The sequence below is a fragment of the Mustela putorius genome, unplaced genomic scaffold (genome assembly GCF_011764305.1).
Source record: "Mustela putorius furo isolate JIRA1106 unplaced genomic scaffold, ASM1176430v1.1 tig00000738_pilon_pilon_pilon, whole genome shotgun sequence".
Classification (NCBI taxonomy): Eukaryota; Metazoa; Chordata; class Mammalia; order Carnivora; family Mustelidae; genus Mustela; species Mustela putorius.
Window position 1 is genome coordinate 6535060 of NW_025421463.1, and position 17299 is coordinate 6552358.

Below are 17299 nucleotides of genomic sequence, written 5' to 3' on the forward strand. Positions count from 1 at the left end.
TAAGTATATAACAATGTGTTTGAAAAAACATTATTGATCCCAACTCGCTCTGTCTAGGAAAGTGGAATTTGAGGCATTTTGGAGTGACTCATAATACTGAATTAACTCTTTAAAAGATATGATACAACTGGATATGAAGAATCAAAGCTCTTTTTTTTTCTGTTCCATCTCCTCCAGGAATCTTTGTTTCAAGACATTGACCTGTTACAAAAACATGGGATTGTAAGTATTTTTTCAATTTTCCATGTAAGTAATTTTTCAATGTGAAATTGTTCAATTCAGAGTTTCTCAGCCTTGACCCTACTGACATTTGGAAATGGGCAATTCCTAGTGGGCGGGGAGGGGACTTTCCTGTGCATTTGTTGAGTGTTTACAGCACCCCTGGCTCCTGACCCCTCATTAGATGCCAGTAACACCCCTCTTAGTTAGGACAACCAAAAACTTCTCCAGACGTTATCAGGTGTCCTAAGGGGGCATACTGTCCCCAGCCAAGAACCACTGGTCCAACTGGAGGCATTCAGAGCTACCCACCCCTGTCTTCATCAACAGAAAATTCAGTTCTGTGGCAGATGATCAGAGTAAATAATGTTGACTGAAATCAGACTTTAAGTAGATGCATTTCAGCAGCAGTTCACTGATAGTAAAACTTCCCTGACATTATCTTTTGAAGCCCTCACATTTAATCTCTTTCAGTTGGATTTAGAAAATAGGAGCAAGAGAAAATCCTAGTCCTTTGGTGATGTAGCTATTTGTATTTTCCAAGGATCGAGGGGGAAAAATTTTAATTTTAAAAAAACATAATCATAATGAAGTTCTCTAGAAGGAAAGAGATGAACTGAGTGGGCGAACGTGTGATACATTTGCTAGCTTTTCCACCAACAGACTTCTCTTTTGAATTCCTTGTTACATTGCCATGGTCTCACTAACATTCTTGGGAAATCAGGGCACAGCCAGAACATTTGGCAGCGTGCTGGATATGTTCTACTCAGATATTTCCAGAACATTTGGCTACATGGTGGGTGGGTTCCACCTGGCTGCTTGGATAAAATTGGCATCTTGGTGGAAAGAGATGGACTCAAAAGCACATGACATAGTATGGGAGCCTTGCAGGCTGGCATTTTATCAATCTGCTGCACCCATTCTTTTATTTACAGAACGTGGCTGACATTAAGAAACTGAAGTCCGTAGGAATCTGTACCATCAAAGGGATACAGATGACAACTAGAAGAGCACTATGCAATGTCAAAGGGCTCTCAGAAGCAAAAGTGGACAAAATTAAAGAGGCAGCCAACAAACTCATTGTAAGCAAAATCAGTTTTTTTTGTTGTTTTAGCTTAGAAGGGTCTGTGAGGCTCTATAGCCTTTCTCATTGGACCTTAGACACTTCTCATGAACACCAGAAACTACTGTGGGGACCCTAAATTTCTGTAGATCACAATCTATTATACCCCCTCACATTAACTTTTTATCACTTCAGTTCAAAGCAACAACAATTAATTTTTGACAGACTGAGACAGGTATTAAGAGACTTGAATACTACTAAAAAGGTAATTATTTTTACCAAAAAAATTTTTTTGGTCTCCTTTTATATTTATTTTTCTCCCTTTCTGTTTCTCTGCCTTAACTCCTCCTTGTTTTCACTTTGTCACCTCAAATATTGTATCTTTAGTTGTTGCAAAGCACTAGCACCAAAGAAGTTGCTGTCTCCTGGTACAGGCCAATTAGTAAGAGAGAGAATCCGGTTAGAAAAAGACTAAGTGTGGGTCTGCATGTGTATGGTCGAGATAAATATGACCAAGAATATGGTCACTGAGGCAGACCAGCTAAAGCTGAACTGAACTCACACCTTGTTGCTGCCCCACACACACTGAGTGGCCCATACAACGAAGAGGCTCCAAGCAAAAACAGGTCTTTGACTCAAGCTTTTGTGTTGTCCTTTTGGGGGATCTGTGGAGGCACTATCGCTGGAAACAGGAATGTGCAGAGTCACCAGTCTCTCTTTTTGCAGAAGAAGGCTCTCCATGTATGTCTACGTATGTATGTAAGAGTCTCGTTCCCAGCAAGTCCTAGAAGCTCTCTTCATTGACAACCATTTGATTTGCTCACCCAGAGGCAGCTGAAGTGTGGCAGTGATGACAGCGGTGGTATCGTCCTGAACTTGGAGAGTGCCTAACTGAACTGCTCTGAACTGAGCTCAGCTGCTCTAACTTCTGAGTAAATTCAGACAGTATACCCACAGGCCAGCTCCACAACTGCCCTCAAGCAGTACCCAGAGTTTGCAAAACTTCCACGTTATAGCTCATAGGAATTAGTCTGATTTTCTTTGCAAATTAAATCCCATTATCAAAGAAAAGAATCCCTCTCCTTCTCAAGCATCCATTACTATATCCAGAGTCTGCATCCTATCTTAACTAAAGCTGTTTATTCTTAGAGAGAAAGAGATGGTGGGGGGGGGGAGGAAGTTAATTTCATAGTACAGTAGTTCCAAACATTGTTGTGTATCAGAATGACCTGGATTGGCTAATAAAGAACACATAGTCCCAGACTCATTGAAATAGGATAGGGCTTGGGTTTGGTTTGGGGTTTTTTTGCTTTGTTTTGTTTAAGAGTTGTGATTTTAGGGCACCTAGGTGACTCAGTTATAGGGTGTCTGTCTTTGGCTCGGGTTGTGGTCCTGGGGTCCTGGGATCAAACCCAGTGTTGACCTCTCTGCTCTGCAGGGAGCCTGCTTCTCCCTCTCCCACTCCCCCTGCTTGTGTTCCCTCTCTCACTGTCTCTCTCTGTCAGATAAATAAAATAAAATAGTTGTGAGTTTAAACTTTTTATTTATTTATTTATTTTAGAGGATGGGGGAGGAGCAGAGGGAGAGGAAGAGAGAGAATCCCCAACAGGCTCCATGCCCAGCCCAGAGCCTGATGAAGGGCTTTCTCCCACAACTCTGAGATCATGACCTGAGCCAAAATCAAGAATCAAACACTCAACTGACTGAGCCATTAAGGTACCCCGGCCTGGGCTTTTTTTTTTAACACCCTCTTAAGTTCTCCAAAGTTTGAGAGCCACTGTCATAGTATAAAACAAAAAGGGAAATACATTAGGGGTACTTGGGTGGCTCAGTCAGTTAGGCGGCTGCCTTTGGCTCAGGTCATGATCCCCGGGTCCTGAGATTTAAGTCCTGCATCAGGCTCCCTGCTTAGTAGAGAGGCTGCTTCTCCCTCTTCCTCTGCCCCTCCCTGCTGCTTGTGCTCATGCCTCTCTCTCTCTCCCTCTCTCTCCATCTTAAATAAATAAAATCTCCTTATTTTAAGGGGAATACATTAGACCATGTCATGAGAGCACATCGGGCCTCTTCTTGCTAGTTAGGCTACTGCATCAGCTATAGCTCATTGATTTGTCAAATAAGTAGTATTTCTACCATTGCAATATATATTGTCTCATGAATAGTGAACACTGGAATTTTTGTGCTCCTTGAAACTTCCAGAGCGAGTGGAAAATGATGCTGTTCAATGAAATCAATTGAGTCATTCAGTAAAATACCATTCTGCTTTATGCCATAAATATACCTCATTTAAACTTTACAACTACCCTATGAGAGAGACACTATTCTTTTTGAAAAAAATTATTTTTATTAACATATAATGTATTATTTGCTCCAGGGGTACAGGTCTGTGAATCATCAGGCTTACACACTTCACGGCTCTCACCATATCATATACCATCCCCAATGTCCATAACCCAACCACCCTCTCCACACCCCCCTCCCCTCAGCAACCCTCAGTCTGTTTTGTAAGATTAAGAATCTCTTGTGGTTTGTCTCCCTCCCGATCCCATCTTGTTTCATTTTTTCTTCCCTACCCCCCAAACCGCCCACTCTGCCTCTCAAATTCCTCATATCAGGGAGAGCATATGATAACTGTCTTTCTCTGATTGACTTATCACGGTTCTTATCCTGATTTGGTCCAAACAAGGAAACTGAGGAACAGCACGATTAAGTAGGTTACCCCAAGTTGTACAACTAATAAGTATTAGACACTTATTTTGAACCTAGATAGAGTAGCTTCAGAGTCAGTTTTCTTAACCACAATCTTTTGCTGCCTTCAAAGACTAATGAACTGTAGCTCATATCAAATGATTACCCTGATAATCAAGTAGAGAGTTTTGGGCAGTGTTTGAAACGAAACTATCATCTTATACCCCTTTGAACCTTTCCTTTTGTCTTTTTGTAGGAGCCAGGATTCTTGACTGCCTTTGAGTACAGTGAGAAGAGAAAGATGGTTTTCCATATCACCACTGGGAGCCAGGAATTTGAGTGTGTACCTCATATTTTTTATGACCACTAGACACAATCTTTGGATTGTTGTATCTCTTTTCTTGAGTTTGTTAGAGATAGTTTCTTTTTCTGTAGTTTTTTTTCTTCCAAAAGTCTACTGAAGCAAACAAATTCCAGACAATTTGTAGAAGCAAGATTAAATTTGTTACAAGAAATCCAGACCCAAAATATAAGTAGTTTCTGAGTCAGCCTGTATTTTAAAAAACCGTCTTGAGAATCAGTTTAACTTTTCATTTTCTTTTCTCCTTGTTGATAAAGGAGATTCCATTTCACTTTTGGTTTCACTTAAAAATCAGTTGTTTATATTGAATATTTTAGAAGAAATAATCCAGTGAGTTTTTTTTCTCTTTAGCATCAACTGCTTTAACTTCCCTTTTTATTTACTGCCTCAAGATTCCTAAGACATAGTTATCATCTTCCTAATGCAAGTTGACTAAGTTGTGTTTTTATCCCCTTACCTTCCTAGGCAGAATTACTAGTTCATAGGTTAGACGAGTGGCCAAGAGCAATTTGAACAAAAGCAGTATTTCTACAAAGTATTCTTCAAAACCCTGTCCTCATAAGGTATTCCAAGAAAAAAGGATTTCATAGTCAAATATTGCTTCCAGTTGGATGTCTCCCAGGCAGTTCAGACTTCACAGGTCCAAATCCAAACTTCTGTTATCTGTCCCAGATCTGCACCTCCCAAAGCCTCCCTCCTCTCAGATTTGCCTCTTTTCTAATCCTCAGAACTAAAACCTTGGTGTCATCCTTGGCACTTTTTTTTTTTTTCATCTCACACCATAACTCTTACTCATTAAGAGTGTGCTCTACCTTCTAAAACAAACCACCCAGTTTCTTCAACAAATAAATTACAAAGAATCAAAAAACATATGCAGTCAAGGAGAAGACCTGGAGATTAAAAGAGATTTAAAAGACATATTACCTGGGGCGCCTGGGTGGCTCAGTGGATTAAGCCGCTGCCTTCGGCTCAGGCCATGATCTCAGTGTCCTGGGATCGAGCCCCACATCAGGCCCTCTGCTCAGCAGGGAGCCTGCTTCCCCCTCTGTCTCTGCCTGCCTCTCTGCCTACTTGTGATCTCTCTCTCTCTGTCAAATAAAATAAATAAAATCTTTAAAAAAATAAATAAAAATAAAAGACATATTACCTAATCCCCAATATGTAGTTTTCATTTGGATCCTGATTCAAGCACAGTATTAAAAAATAAGCTAAATACGAGATAGTTGGAAAATTGAACACCTACTGTATAGTTGCTATTAAGGAATTACTACTTGTTTAGGTAATAATGATGATACGATTATGTTTAAAATAAGAACATATGTCTTTTAGAGATACCTACTGAAATATTTAGGATGAATGATATGTTGTCCTGTATCTGCTTAAAATAACAGGAAAAGGGAAGGATGTAGTTGGAGGTTTATATGAAAAGAGATTGACCATGAGTTCATAGTTAATAACTGTTGAAGCTAAGTGAGAGGTACATGATGGCTCGTTATTTTTTTTTAAGATTTTATTTACTTATTTGACAGAGAGAGATTACAAGTAAGCAGAGAGGCAGGCAGAGAGAGAGGAGGAAGCAGGCTCCCTGCTGAGCAGAGAGCCTGATGTGGGGCTCGATGCCAGGACCCTGGGATCATGACCTGAGCTGAAGGCAGAGGCTTTAATCCACTGCGCCACCTAGGTACCCCTCATTATTTTTTTTTTAAGATTTTATTTATTCATTTGACAGGCAGAGATCACAAAGTATGCAGAGAGTCAGGCAGAGAGAGAGGAAAGCAGGCTCCTTGCTGAGCAGAGAGCTCGATGTGGGGGCTCGATCCCAGGACCCTGAGATCATGACCTGAGCCAAAGGCAGAGGCTTAGCCCACTGAGCCACCCAGGTGCCCTTTGATGGCTCATTATTATAGTGTTTTGTCCATGTTAGTTTATGTTTGAAACCTTCCATTATAATGTTTATATCTTTTTCCTGTGTGTGTGTGTATAGAAAAAAAAGAGGAAATAAGAATTCAATCACTAGTTTAAATTACCTATTAACTTCACCTCTGGAGTAGTATAACTTCTAACCTCTCTCTTTTTCAGACCTTGCCCCTAGTATTTAGTCTTCACACAGGAGACAGAATGATCCCTTTAAAACTTAGGTCAGGGGCTCATTTGGTTGAGCCTCCAACTCTTGTTTTTGGCCCAGATCATGATCTCAGGGTCATGGGATTGAGCTCCGTGTTCTCAGCCTCTGTGCTCAGCGGGGAGTCTGCTTGGGATGCTCTCCCTCTGCCCCTCCCCCAACTCTCTTCAAACAAACAAACAAACAAACAAACACCAGTTAGGTCAGATCATGACATTTCTCTGCCCAAAACTACTCTAATGACTCCTCATTTTAGAGCAAAAGCCAAAATCCTCTCAAATCTAATCTCATCTTTTATCCTTTTTTCAGTTTGCTATGCACCACACTGACTTCTTTGCTATTTCTAGAACATGCCAGATACACTCCTGCGTCGGGGCTTTTGCCCTTACCATTTCTTCTGCTTGGAACACTTTTTCCTCCTATATCTACCTGGCTTGCTGTTATCTCTTTTAGATCTTGGCTAAAATATCTACTCAGTGAGGTCTTTTCTGGTCACTTTATTTAACTATTTAAACTCCCTGCCTTGGGGCGCCTGGGTGGCTCAGTGCATTAAAGCCTCTGCCTTTGGCTCAGGTCATGATCCCAGGGTCCTGGGATCAAGGTCCACATTACGCTGTCTGCTCAGTGGGGAGTCTGCTTCCCTTCTTCTCTCTCTGCCTCTCTGCTTACTTGTGATCTCTGTCTGTCAAATAAATAAAATCTTTAAAAAAAAAAATAAATAAACTCCCTGCCTTCATCCTCTGCACTTTTTATCTCCTTTCTGGATCTAATTTTTATTCATAAATTTAATAACCTCTGACTTATGACATATTTTGCTTATTACTTATTACTGTTTCTTATCTGTTCTCCCACTGAATGTGTATTCAGTTGACTTTTGGAAACATAGTCCCAAGCACAATGTGAACAACCCAGTTAATAACTAAAACCATTTGCTCAAGCTTCAGTTCTAAAGAATGAGCCTATGTAGCCTATTTCCTATTGGTACCTAGAAGCTAGAACAAGAACAACGAAAGATTTTTTTTGACCTTTTGTTGATCCACTGCCCATATACAGCAGAATCTGTGTTCTAAAGAGTTAGCATGTCATTGTTCAGCCAAGAATTCCTGCCCATGGTGGATAGAGAGAGAGAGACAGACAGATACGACATTAATGGCACACTTTCTCCTTTCTTGATCTCTCTGTTTCTGTTCCTTTTACTAATGCTTACTTTTTATTTCCAGTAAGTTGCTAGGAGGTGGAATTGAAAGCATGGCAATCACAGAAGCTTTTGGAGGTAAGTAGAACCTTACTGTTTTGTTATATGAAAGAAATTATATACACACATACATATATAATTTTAAAACAACCAATAGTACGTTGAATATCTACTTTGAAACTTATGTTGAAATCTCAATTATAATACAGGATCATCCTGAGCTTAAAAGACCTTCCATCATTAACAGAGAGGTCCTATTGGCTTTTGTCATTTTTTATTTTTTTATTTATTTTTTTTTTTAAGATTTTATTTATTTGTCACAGAGAGAGAGAGGGGGAGAGAGGGAGCACAGGCAGACAGTATGGCAGGCAGAGGCAGAGGGAGAAGCAGGCTCCCTGCTGAGCAAGGAGCCCGATGTGGGACTCGATCCCAGGACGCTGGGATCATGACCTGAGCCGAAGGCAGCTGCTTAACCAACTGAGCCACCCAGGCATCCCTTTTGTCATTTTTTAAATCTCTGACTTCCATAAAAGAAAAAATAATTTTTTTCCTCATTCCTTCAGAAAGTAGCTGGGTAATGAGACCAATCTTATTTCTAGCATATGCATGTTCCATGGACATAGTAGATTTTTTTTCTTCCCTGATTCTATATTCTCCTATTTTTCTTCTCCTAAAAATAAAATCTTAAAATTTTTTAAAGATTTTATTTATTTATTTATTTATTTTACAAACAGAGTGAGATAGCACAGTAGGGGGAGTAGCAGAGGGAGAGGGAGAAGTAGGCTCCCTGTTGAGCAGGGAACCCAACCCAATGCAGGGCTTCATCCCACGATCCTGAGATCATGACCTGGGCCAAAAGCAGCCACTCAACTAACTGAGCCACCCAGGGGCCCCTTTATTTTTCTTCATAACAATTCATACACAGGTATTGTATATGCTGCGCCTTGCAACTCCAGTATCTGCAATCCTTGGGGAACTAGTCTGTTTTTTGTGGTTGCTGTTGATATTTCTGTTGACAAAGAGAAATAAATCTGCTTTTTATTATTCCTGTCAACTGTCAGGGTTGAATGGCTTGCTCTCTTGTGTATTTATTGATATTTCTGAGCTTATTGCCTGATTTTGATCTACGGGAGCTCACTGAACCTAAACTGGTGAGTGGGGAAGTTTTTCTCCAGAGAGAATTTGCTTCTGTTGGAAGGTAGGGCATGCCACCAGTCTGAGACTACTTCAGCCTTCCTTTGAGGATCTCAGTACAGTGGGACAACCCCAGGCTTTCCTTCCTTGTGGTAGGGTCTTAAACTTTCATTTATATGACTAAAATGAAAAAAACTCGGGTTTATTCCCCTATATAGGGAAAACCCAGTTCTTTCCTACTGTGTATTTTTTTTTCCCTGTAAGTCTCTTTCACTATTCACACAAACACTTCACTTCTGACACTTCTGGTCACCAAATATATGGACGTTTCCCCGGACAACAACAAGCAATTCTTGGACACCTGCAGGGTATCCAAGAATTCAAGTCAATTCTGCCACTACCTACCCAGAGACAGTGCCAGATTCCACAGGCTAAGTATGGACTCAGTCCCATAAGAATCCCTCCCCCCCTTCAGAGGCCAGTCACAAGCCCAGATTAAAAATGTGCTTCTGACAAACCGGCTGTAGGTCCAAAGTTCCAGTGTCCCCTTCCTTGGGTTTGATTAGTTTCTTAAAGCAGCTGACTGAACTCAGGGAAACACTCACTCATGTTTACCATTTTATTAAACGTGATAAAGGCTACAGATGAACATTTAGAGGGAAAAGATGAGTAGGAGAAGGTATGAGGGAAGAGGGGTGGAGCTTCCATGTCCTCTTTTCCATTACCTCACAATGACTAAGGAAAACTTGGTTTAAATAAATTTTTTCTAAAGGACAGTTCTATGAACAAACACCTTGTATTGCTGGCTTCATCCATGACACAGTGGTACTTTAGGTGTAAGATTTGACAGTTGGAAAGAAAATCATACTCTGAGACTGTATTTTGTTCTTTATGAAAATATCTAGAAATTAACTATGTGGTTTTGCTTTTTTCTATATTTCACAGAATTTCGTACTGGAAAAACCCAGCTCTCTCATACCCTCTGTGGTAAGGATACATAACAACCACAATAACGATAATAATCATAGTAGTCACTAATGTACTTTGTGCCTAGTACTTTATATAATCTCAGGTAATCTGGAATTTGCAAGGAAACTAACCTGCCTATGGTTACACAAATACCAAAGCCAGTCTTTGAATGTTTGACGCTTGAGGTTATGTTGTATGTGCTGCACTCTGCGCTCTGAACACCTGAATGGAAACCAGGAGGAAGTGAAAGGGTATATGAGTGTAGTGCTGGTGGTGGGTAGAGGCCCTCACTGTCTCCATTTTTCCCAATCCATCTTTTCTATATTCTATCAACAAGAATGTCCCAAAATCAGTTGAGGTCTAGAATCTCTAACTTTCCATGAAGTAAATTTGGCCTTAGGAAAGACTTAAAAATAAAATTTTCTAAAACAGAATAAACAAAAATACCTCCTTTTGTACAAAGATGTTACTCCGCATTTCTTTGACCTAAGCAGAAGGAGCATGGCCAAGCAGTTAAGAAGTAGATTCTGGAGGCACCTGGGGGGCTCAGTGGGTTAAGCCTTTGCCTTCTGCTCAGGTGCTGGGATGGAGCCCCGCATTGGGCTCTCTGTTCAGCGGGGAGCCTGCTTCCCCCTCTCTCTCTGCCGCCTGCTCTGCCTACTTGTGATTTCTCTCTCTGTCAATAAATAAATAAAATCTTTAAAAAAAAAAAAGAAAGAAAGAAAGAAAAGAAGTAGATTCTGGAATCAAAGCACCTGGCCCCAGTCTTGGCTCTACCATTAATAACTGTGTGACCTTGGGCAAATTCTTCACCTTTTGAATTTTCCCTGTCAGTAAAATAGGTATAATGATAGTGCCAAAGTTAGGGTTGTCTTGAAAAATAAATGAAATAATCCATGATTCTAATATAAAGAAATTCCTTCGTGTCAATTACTAATACCTATAAAGAAAATGCATTTTAAATTTTGACATGCATTAATTGAAAGGTGACTCAAATGGGTTATATAGCATAAATTATATTTGTGATTATTTCTTATAACAAAAAAGTAATATTTAAATTCTATTCTTTAGGAGAACTAAAGATTGTGAGAGATATGGACATTCTTTGTTAAATTATCATGCTGATAGAATACTTATAGTTTTACCACTGGTTAGTAATATAAAAATATAACATGCTGTTTAGAAATTAAAGGATCATGATTTTTTGCCAGATTGACAAAAGGGTTGCAACCAACATAAATCCTGTTAATTTATATATTTGCTTGTGCAAAGTTTATTCAATTCTATTAATATTATTGCATTTTTTTTAATTGCTTCCTAGTGACAGCTCAACTTCCAGGAGCAGGTGGCTATTCAGGAGGAAAGATTATCTTCATTGATACAGAAAATACTTTGTAACCTTTTTATTTAAATAAGTTGCTTGCAGAGTAGTGTGATGTAGTAGTGTTACTATAAAAGAAAGTTTGAAGTATATCATTCATATAATCATCCCCTAAACCAGCAATAATGAGAAGAGCCACAGGGAAATCAGTTGTTGGTAGAGTTTTCAAGTCACTTTTTATTTTAAAAATGTCTCACTTCTCTAGATGTATTTGGTGTAAAATTCACAAAATGAATACATGAGAGGGACTTATATTTTATTTGTTTTTAGTCCTCTTACTTCTCCAAAGATGGTACTTAATAGGTGGAGGAAGATTGTTGACTCAAAGTCATGGTTCAAAATAAAGGGAAAAGAAAGAAGAGAACAAAAGTACAGGATGGGAAAAGGCAGAATGTGGTTGGGTCACAGGAAGAATTGTAGTTTAATTGAAATGTAAGATGTTTCAGAATTAAGGCTGGAAAGATGATTTGGGTCTTAGATATGAAGGGCTTTAAAACCAGATGATGGGTATAAATTGATATTTTTGCAATATTCTAGGCAAGTAATGAGAGCTTGACCTAGGCTGGAAGCCTGTATAAAAAGAACAAGACAAGGGGTGCCTGGCTGGGTCAGTCAGGGGAGTATGTGATTCTCGACTTCAAGGTTGTAGGTTCGAGCCCCATGTTGGGTATGGAGATCAAATAAGGATCTTAAAAAGGAAAAAGGGACAAGAAATATTGGGAAAATTGATAGGACTTGATGACTGTATTTGGTAGGCAAATCAAAGAGAAGTTTGAGAAATTATCAGGTGTATTATCTAGCTATTGGGAGAGAAATGATGCTAAAGACAGAATTGGAAGGGTCATTATTCAGACAAAAGGTGTGTTTCATTTCAGTGTGTAAAGTATGAGAAACAGGAGGACATCCACATGGCAGTTGGAAATGTTGGACTCTGTCTGAGAAGGGGTAGAGCCAGAGATATATAGATGGAATAAACGAAAGGGCGGGAGAACTTAGATAAGAGGAGACCTGAGACTATCACTTCCCTGTGTGCCTAAGTTTAGGAAGAGGGACTCAAAAAGAGGATGCCATAGAGACAGAGGAAGTAGAAGGAAATCTGTCGTAGAAGCTAAGCAAAAGGAAAGTTTAAAGAAGAAAAGGGTAGTCAGCAAGAGAGAGAGAAAAGGCACAAACTGAGAAAGATCACTGAGATTTGAAATTAGGAATCCAAGAGAGCATTTGCAGTTCCAGAAGATGGTGGAAGCTTGTTGCAAATGAACAGTAAAGAATGGAGCCAGTGTGCTATTAACCAATAAATAGAAGAAGAAATACAGCAGTTTGAGGTATCAGGTTCAGAGGAAATTGTTTTTAACAATAGAAAAGACTTGCACACAAGTTTGTAAGGCCATTCACAATGAAGCCCCAACCTAGCTCTCCAAGCTCACTACTGACTATTACCACTAGTAGAGGCAAAGGGATCCAATCTGTTCTCTAAAATTGTCTCTAAAACATGAAAACTTTGTACATCAGCAAACTTTGTACATTGCTCAGGCATCCCTGGGCAATCCGGATTTTATCAAGAATGATAGAGAGGAACAGTTAGTCTTAACTATAAAGGTATTCATTAATTTTCTTCCCCGTATCTTTGTTTTCTCTGCATACCTATTCAAGTCATTCTTTCAGAAAAGTAATCTGGATGGTAAGCTTTGAGCCCTAGCATGTCTGAAAATGCCTTTATTTTGCTCTCACTCTTAAATGTGAATCTGATTAGTCATAGAGGAATTTCATGGTATATTTCTATCCTCCTTGGATATTTGATCCGTCTGTCTCTACCTCAGTCTTCCTAAATCACACAAATCCTTTAAGGCTCTCCTTTGAAGGCCTACCTTTTCTAATCTTCTCTAATTACCCAACGTAAATAACCTCGTCCTTCTTAATCTGTTATAGAATTTACTATCTAGGGACGCCTGGGTAGCTCAATTGCTAAGCGTCTGCCTTTGGCTCAGGGCATGATCCCAGAGTCCCAGGATCCAGCCCCACATCAGGATCCTTGCTCAGTGGGGAGGTTGCTCCTCCCTGTCTCCTTGCTTGTGTTCCCTCTCTCGCTGTGTCTGTCTGTCAAATAAAAAAAAGATTTCATTTATTTATTTATTTGACAGACAGAGATCACAAGTAGGTAGAGAGGCAGGCAGAGAGAGAGAGGGGAAGTAGGCTCTCTGGGGAGCCTGATGGGATCGATCCCAGGATCCTGGGTCATGACCTGAGCTGAAGGCAGAGGCTTTACCAACTGAGCCACCCAGGCACCCCTGGGCAATCTGGATTTTATCAGGAATGATAGAGAGGAACATTTAGGAGCCAAGTCTTCTGCAAGAAGGAGTAGGGAGGACAGCTTAGGGGAACAAGGACATTCAAGAGCCCCAATGGAATGTTCTCATTCCTTTAGTTTCTTTCTTTTCTTTTCTTTTTTCTTTAAGGATTTTATTTATTTATTTAGAAAGAGAGCGAGAGAATGAGCAGGGGGAAGGGCAGAAGAAGAGGAAGAAAAAAACCTCAAGCAGACTCCACACTGAACACAGAGCCTATTGTGGGGCTTTATCCCAGGATCATGACATCATCACCTGAGCCAAAACCAAAAGCTGGCCACTGCACCCACTGCACCACCACCCCGGTGCCCCTCCTTTAGTTGCTCTTACGTATACACTACTCTCTCCTGATATTTTCCTTTTTAAATGTTTATATTTTGCCTTCTTATTTATGTTTTACATTTACTTGTAATACGGATGGGTTTTACAACTCCGTATAGGATACCGCAATGCACTGGTAATTGGTTAAAATAATAATCAATTCCCTATAGTAATCGGCTAACAAATACTTAAAAATTGATTTGAACTTCCCTTCAGCATAAGCCCAACTTTTACACTTTCAGTCACATGGTAACCAGATTCTGTAAAAAGTGATGTGCTGAAAAGCATTTTTACTGTGTCTTCTAATTCTCTGCTGGCTTTGACCTGTCCACCAAAAATATCTCCTGGGTAAACTCAGGAGCAGTGGAAGATTTTAGTGGTTGTCGCTGAAGCTCTGAAGAAAAGAACACACGTAGTGCATTAGGATATAGATGGCTGCGGAATTGGAAAGACAATCTAATTCTACATACACGAAGCTAGTTGTAAACATCACAAATAAAATCGCAAATTGTCCTCATTTTACAGTTGTAGTGTGATCAGTACTATACAAACACTGTAAACAAAGTGAAATGAGAACACAGACATGGATTTTATTTTAGCTCACATCAATTCAGAGAATACTATAGACATATTTGGATCACCGAAGACCTAAAAAAATGTGGATTACTTCTTTATTGTTTAGATAGCTTTTTTTTTTTTAAGATTTTATTTATTTATTTGACAGAGATCACAAGTAGGCAGAGAGGCAGGCAGAGAGAGAGGAGGAAGCAGGCTCCAGGCTCCCCGCTAAGCAGAGAGCCCGATGCGGATGCAAGGCTCGATCCCAGGACCCTGGGATCATGACCTGAGCCAAAGGCAGAGGCTTGAAACCACTGAGCCACCCAGGCGCCCCTATTGTTTAGATAGCTTTAAGTGATTATTAGCATCTTCCAAAAAACGTTTGCAGGTACACTGAATTTGCCTCCCTATGAATTTTACTAATTTCATAAAGCTAACACAAGTCTTTTAGAAGAAGGGAGATTTTAAACCCTAAACAGACAAAAAACCATAGGTTGCTAATTTCCTTCTGGTCCTTGAAATTCTTTTTTTTTTTTTTTAAGTAATCTCTACACCCAAAGTAGGGCTCGAACTCACAACCTCGAAACGACTGAGCCAGGCACCCCATGATCCTTGAAATTACTTACTGATTCTTTGGTTCATGTAGTCAAATTTATCATTTGTTGGCAACTCATGGTTAACAGTATGTTAAATTACTTCATATTCAACAAGCGAGGAATTTAAAGAGAGTGAATTAATTCACTTTGAAGTGACTTGAATTATAATTCAGTGATATTATCTTCCTAGAATAGATCTATTTTTATACTGAAATCAAAAGAGAGTCACAAATCTTAGTGTCTGGTTTTTTCCTTGTAACTGATTTGCTGCATAATCCTGAGTCATTTGCCTAATCTCTGTTTGTCAGTGTCCTCATTTGTAAAATGTAATATAGGCCATAACAAGTAGGTTCCAAAGCTATTGTAAAGATCAGAGTATTCTGTATTTAAATCCTTCAGTGCTCATCATTTCTATCATTGTTATACACTGAGTTATTTATTAATTTGGGCACTTATGAAAAAGAAAAATCTGATGTAGATTTTAAGTGGTTATTAGCATCTTTCAGAATCCCTTTCCAGGTATGATGTTTGCCTCTCTGTTAGTTTACTTACTTAAGATATTATTTTTTGTAGTTTTTCTAAACTTTTTTTGAATTGATTTATTGGATCCTTAATCTTGGCATGCTCCAGCCGTCCAGATCGCCTCCGGGACATTGCTGATCGCTTCAATGTAGACCATGACGCAGTACTGGACAACGTCCTTTATGCCCGTGCATATACTAGTAAGAGCTCCATGTAACTGAGGCTTGGGCTGTTTCAAGGTTGGCAGCACTGATTTGCTATTAAGTTGATCCTTACAACATTTTGATGCTGTTCTGTTCTCTTTGCATTTTGCTTTCCTCCAAATTTATTTAGTCAGTCCACACATTTTATCATCTGGCTTGCCCTGAGGTATTAAAATGCCCTAAAATGACTTCTTGTTCTTGTCTTTGAAATGGAGAGTAACATTCTTTTTGGATAATGTAGCCTTTGGCATGCATGCTAAGGCAGAATGTGAAATCATATTTAATAAAGCCATGAATAATGAAGAAAATCCTTTCAGGACTCTCTTTTGCTTGCCTCCAGGACCATAAATGATTTTAGCCTCTGCTTCTTCTAGCTGTTATAACATTTTCTCACTGCATTTCCCACCAGGTGAACATCAGATGGAGCTACTTGATTATGTAGCAGCAAAGTTCCATGAAGAAGCCGGCATCTTCAAGCTATTGGTACAAGCTTTTCTATACTGCTCCCTCGCAGAGCTATTTAGCGTATTATTTTTCTTCTATTGATTCCAATCCAAATTAATTTCTTTCCATTTCCATATTTATTTTTACATTAATCCTGTGCAGATCATTGATTCAATAATGGCACTTTTTCGAGTAGATTTCAGCGGTCGTGGGGAGTTGGCTGAACGGCAGCAAAAATTGGCCCAGATGTTGTCACGACTCCAAAAAATCTCAGAAGGTAGATTTTTTAAAATAAGTGGTGCTATCAGAATAGCATCTGTGACTGTTGAGTAGGCTTCACAGAGAAGCTCAGAATAATGTCAGGAGGCAATACACATTTAAAAATAAATTTACCTTCATGGGAACGCAACTCCTTTTTTTTTTAAAAATCAAAATACTGATTCTAATATAGTAAGTACCTAAATAGTAATAACAATAATAATTTTAAGGAAGTTAATCTATGTTACCAATGAAAAATTGGAATGTGATATTGTTTATAAAATCAATTCATAGCACAGTATTCCTAAATTCTGAAGTCTAAGCAGTGAACTTTTTATATTGCCATCATTAGTTTCTTAATTTTATTTCTTGATGCAGAATATAACGTGGCTGTGTTCGTGACCAATCAAATGACTGCTGATCCAGGAGCAACTATGACGTAAGTCCCAATATTCTGCTTTTGTATTTCCCAAAGGTTAATATCAAAAGGGTTAGAATGAAGAACAGAAAGTAATTCCAAAATGATCAGTCCCAATGTGGGCACAAATATATCACAAATTACTCTATTGCACGGTGAATATTACTTCATAATTGCAAATATCACTTGTTATCCAGAATCTATTTTTCTCTAGTTCTCTATAGAATAAAGCAATAGTTTTAACCATTTTCAGAGATATTTTGGACTCCTCTTTTGTCTAGGGCTAAAAGGATATTAGAGGACAATAAGGAAAAGATAAAAAATTATATCCCATTTACATGAATGGCTTTTATTGTACTGATAAGCCATCAGCCTAAAAACAAAAAAAAAAAGGAGGCTCTCTGCAGGATGTACAAGGATACATTTATAAGAGGTCCAATGAAGAGAAGTCTCCTGTTAGAAGAAACAGAATTTCAGTTCCCACTTAGGCATGTTCAGAATCTGTTGA

General features: G+C 39.1%; 1 protein-coding gene across 4 annotated transcripts in view; it reads left to right on the forward strand.

The window, feature by feature from the left end:
• DMC1 (DNA meiotic recombinase 1) overlaps nt 1–17299 on the forward strand; it is a 53518-nt gene that overhangs the window by 7022 nt on the left and 29197 nt on the right. For all 4 annotated transcript variants that reach the window (XR_001177974.2, XM_045083861.1, XM_045083860.1 and 1 more), the window contains exons 3-12: nt 178–222; nt 1155–1301; nt 4224–4306; nt 7671–7723; nt 9725–9766; nt 11070–11142; nt 15577–15668; nt 16081–16154; nt 16278–16392; nt 16752–16812. Coding sequence is in view for 3 of the 4 variants with exons in the window: in XM_045083861.1 (XP_044939796.1) it covers nt 178–222; nt 1155–1301; nt 4224–4306; nt 7671–7723; nt 9725–9766; nt 11070–11142; nt 15577–15668; nt 16081–16154; nt 16278–16392; nt 16752–16812 (785 nt within the window). In the remaining variant the exon portion in view is untranslated. The remainder of the gene's footprint in view (nt 1–177; nt 223–1154; nt 1302–4223; nt 4307–7670; nt 7724–9724; nt 9767–11069; nt 11143–15576; nt 15669–16080; nt 16155–16277; nt 16393–16751; nt 16813–17299) is intronic.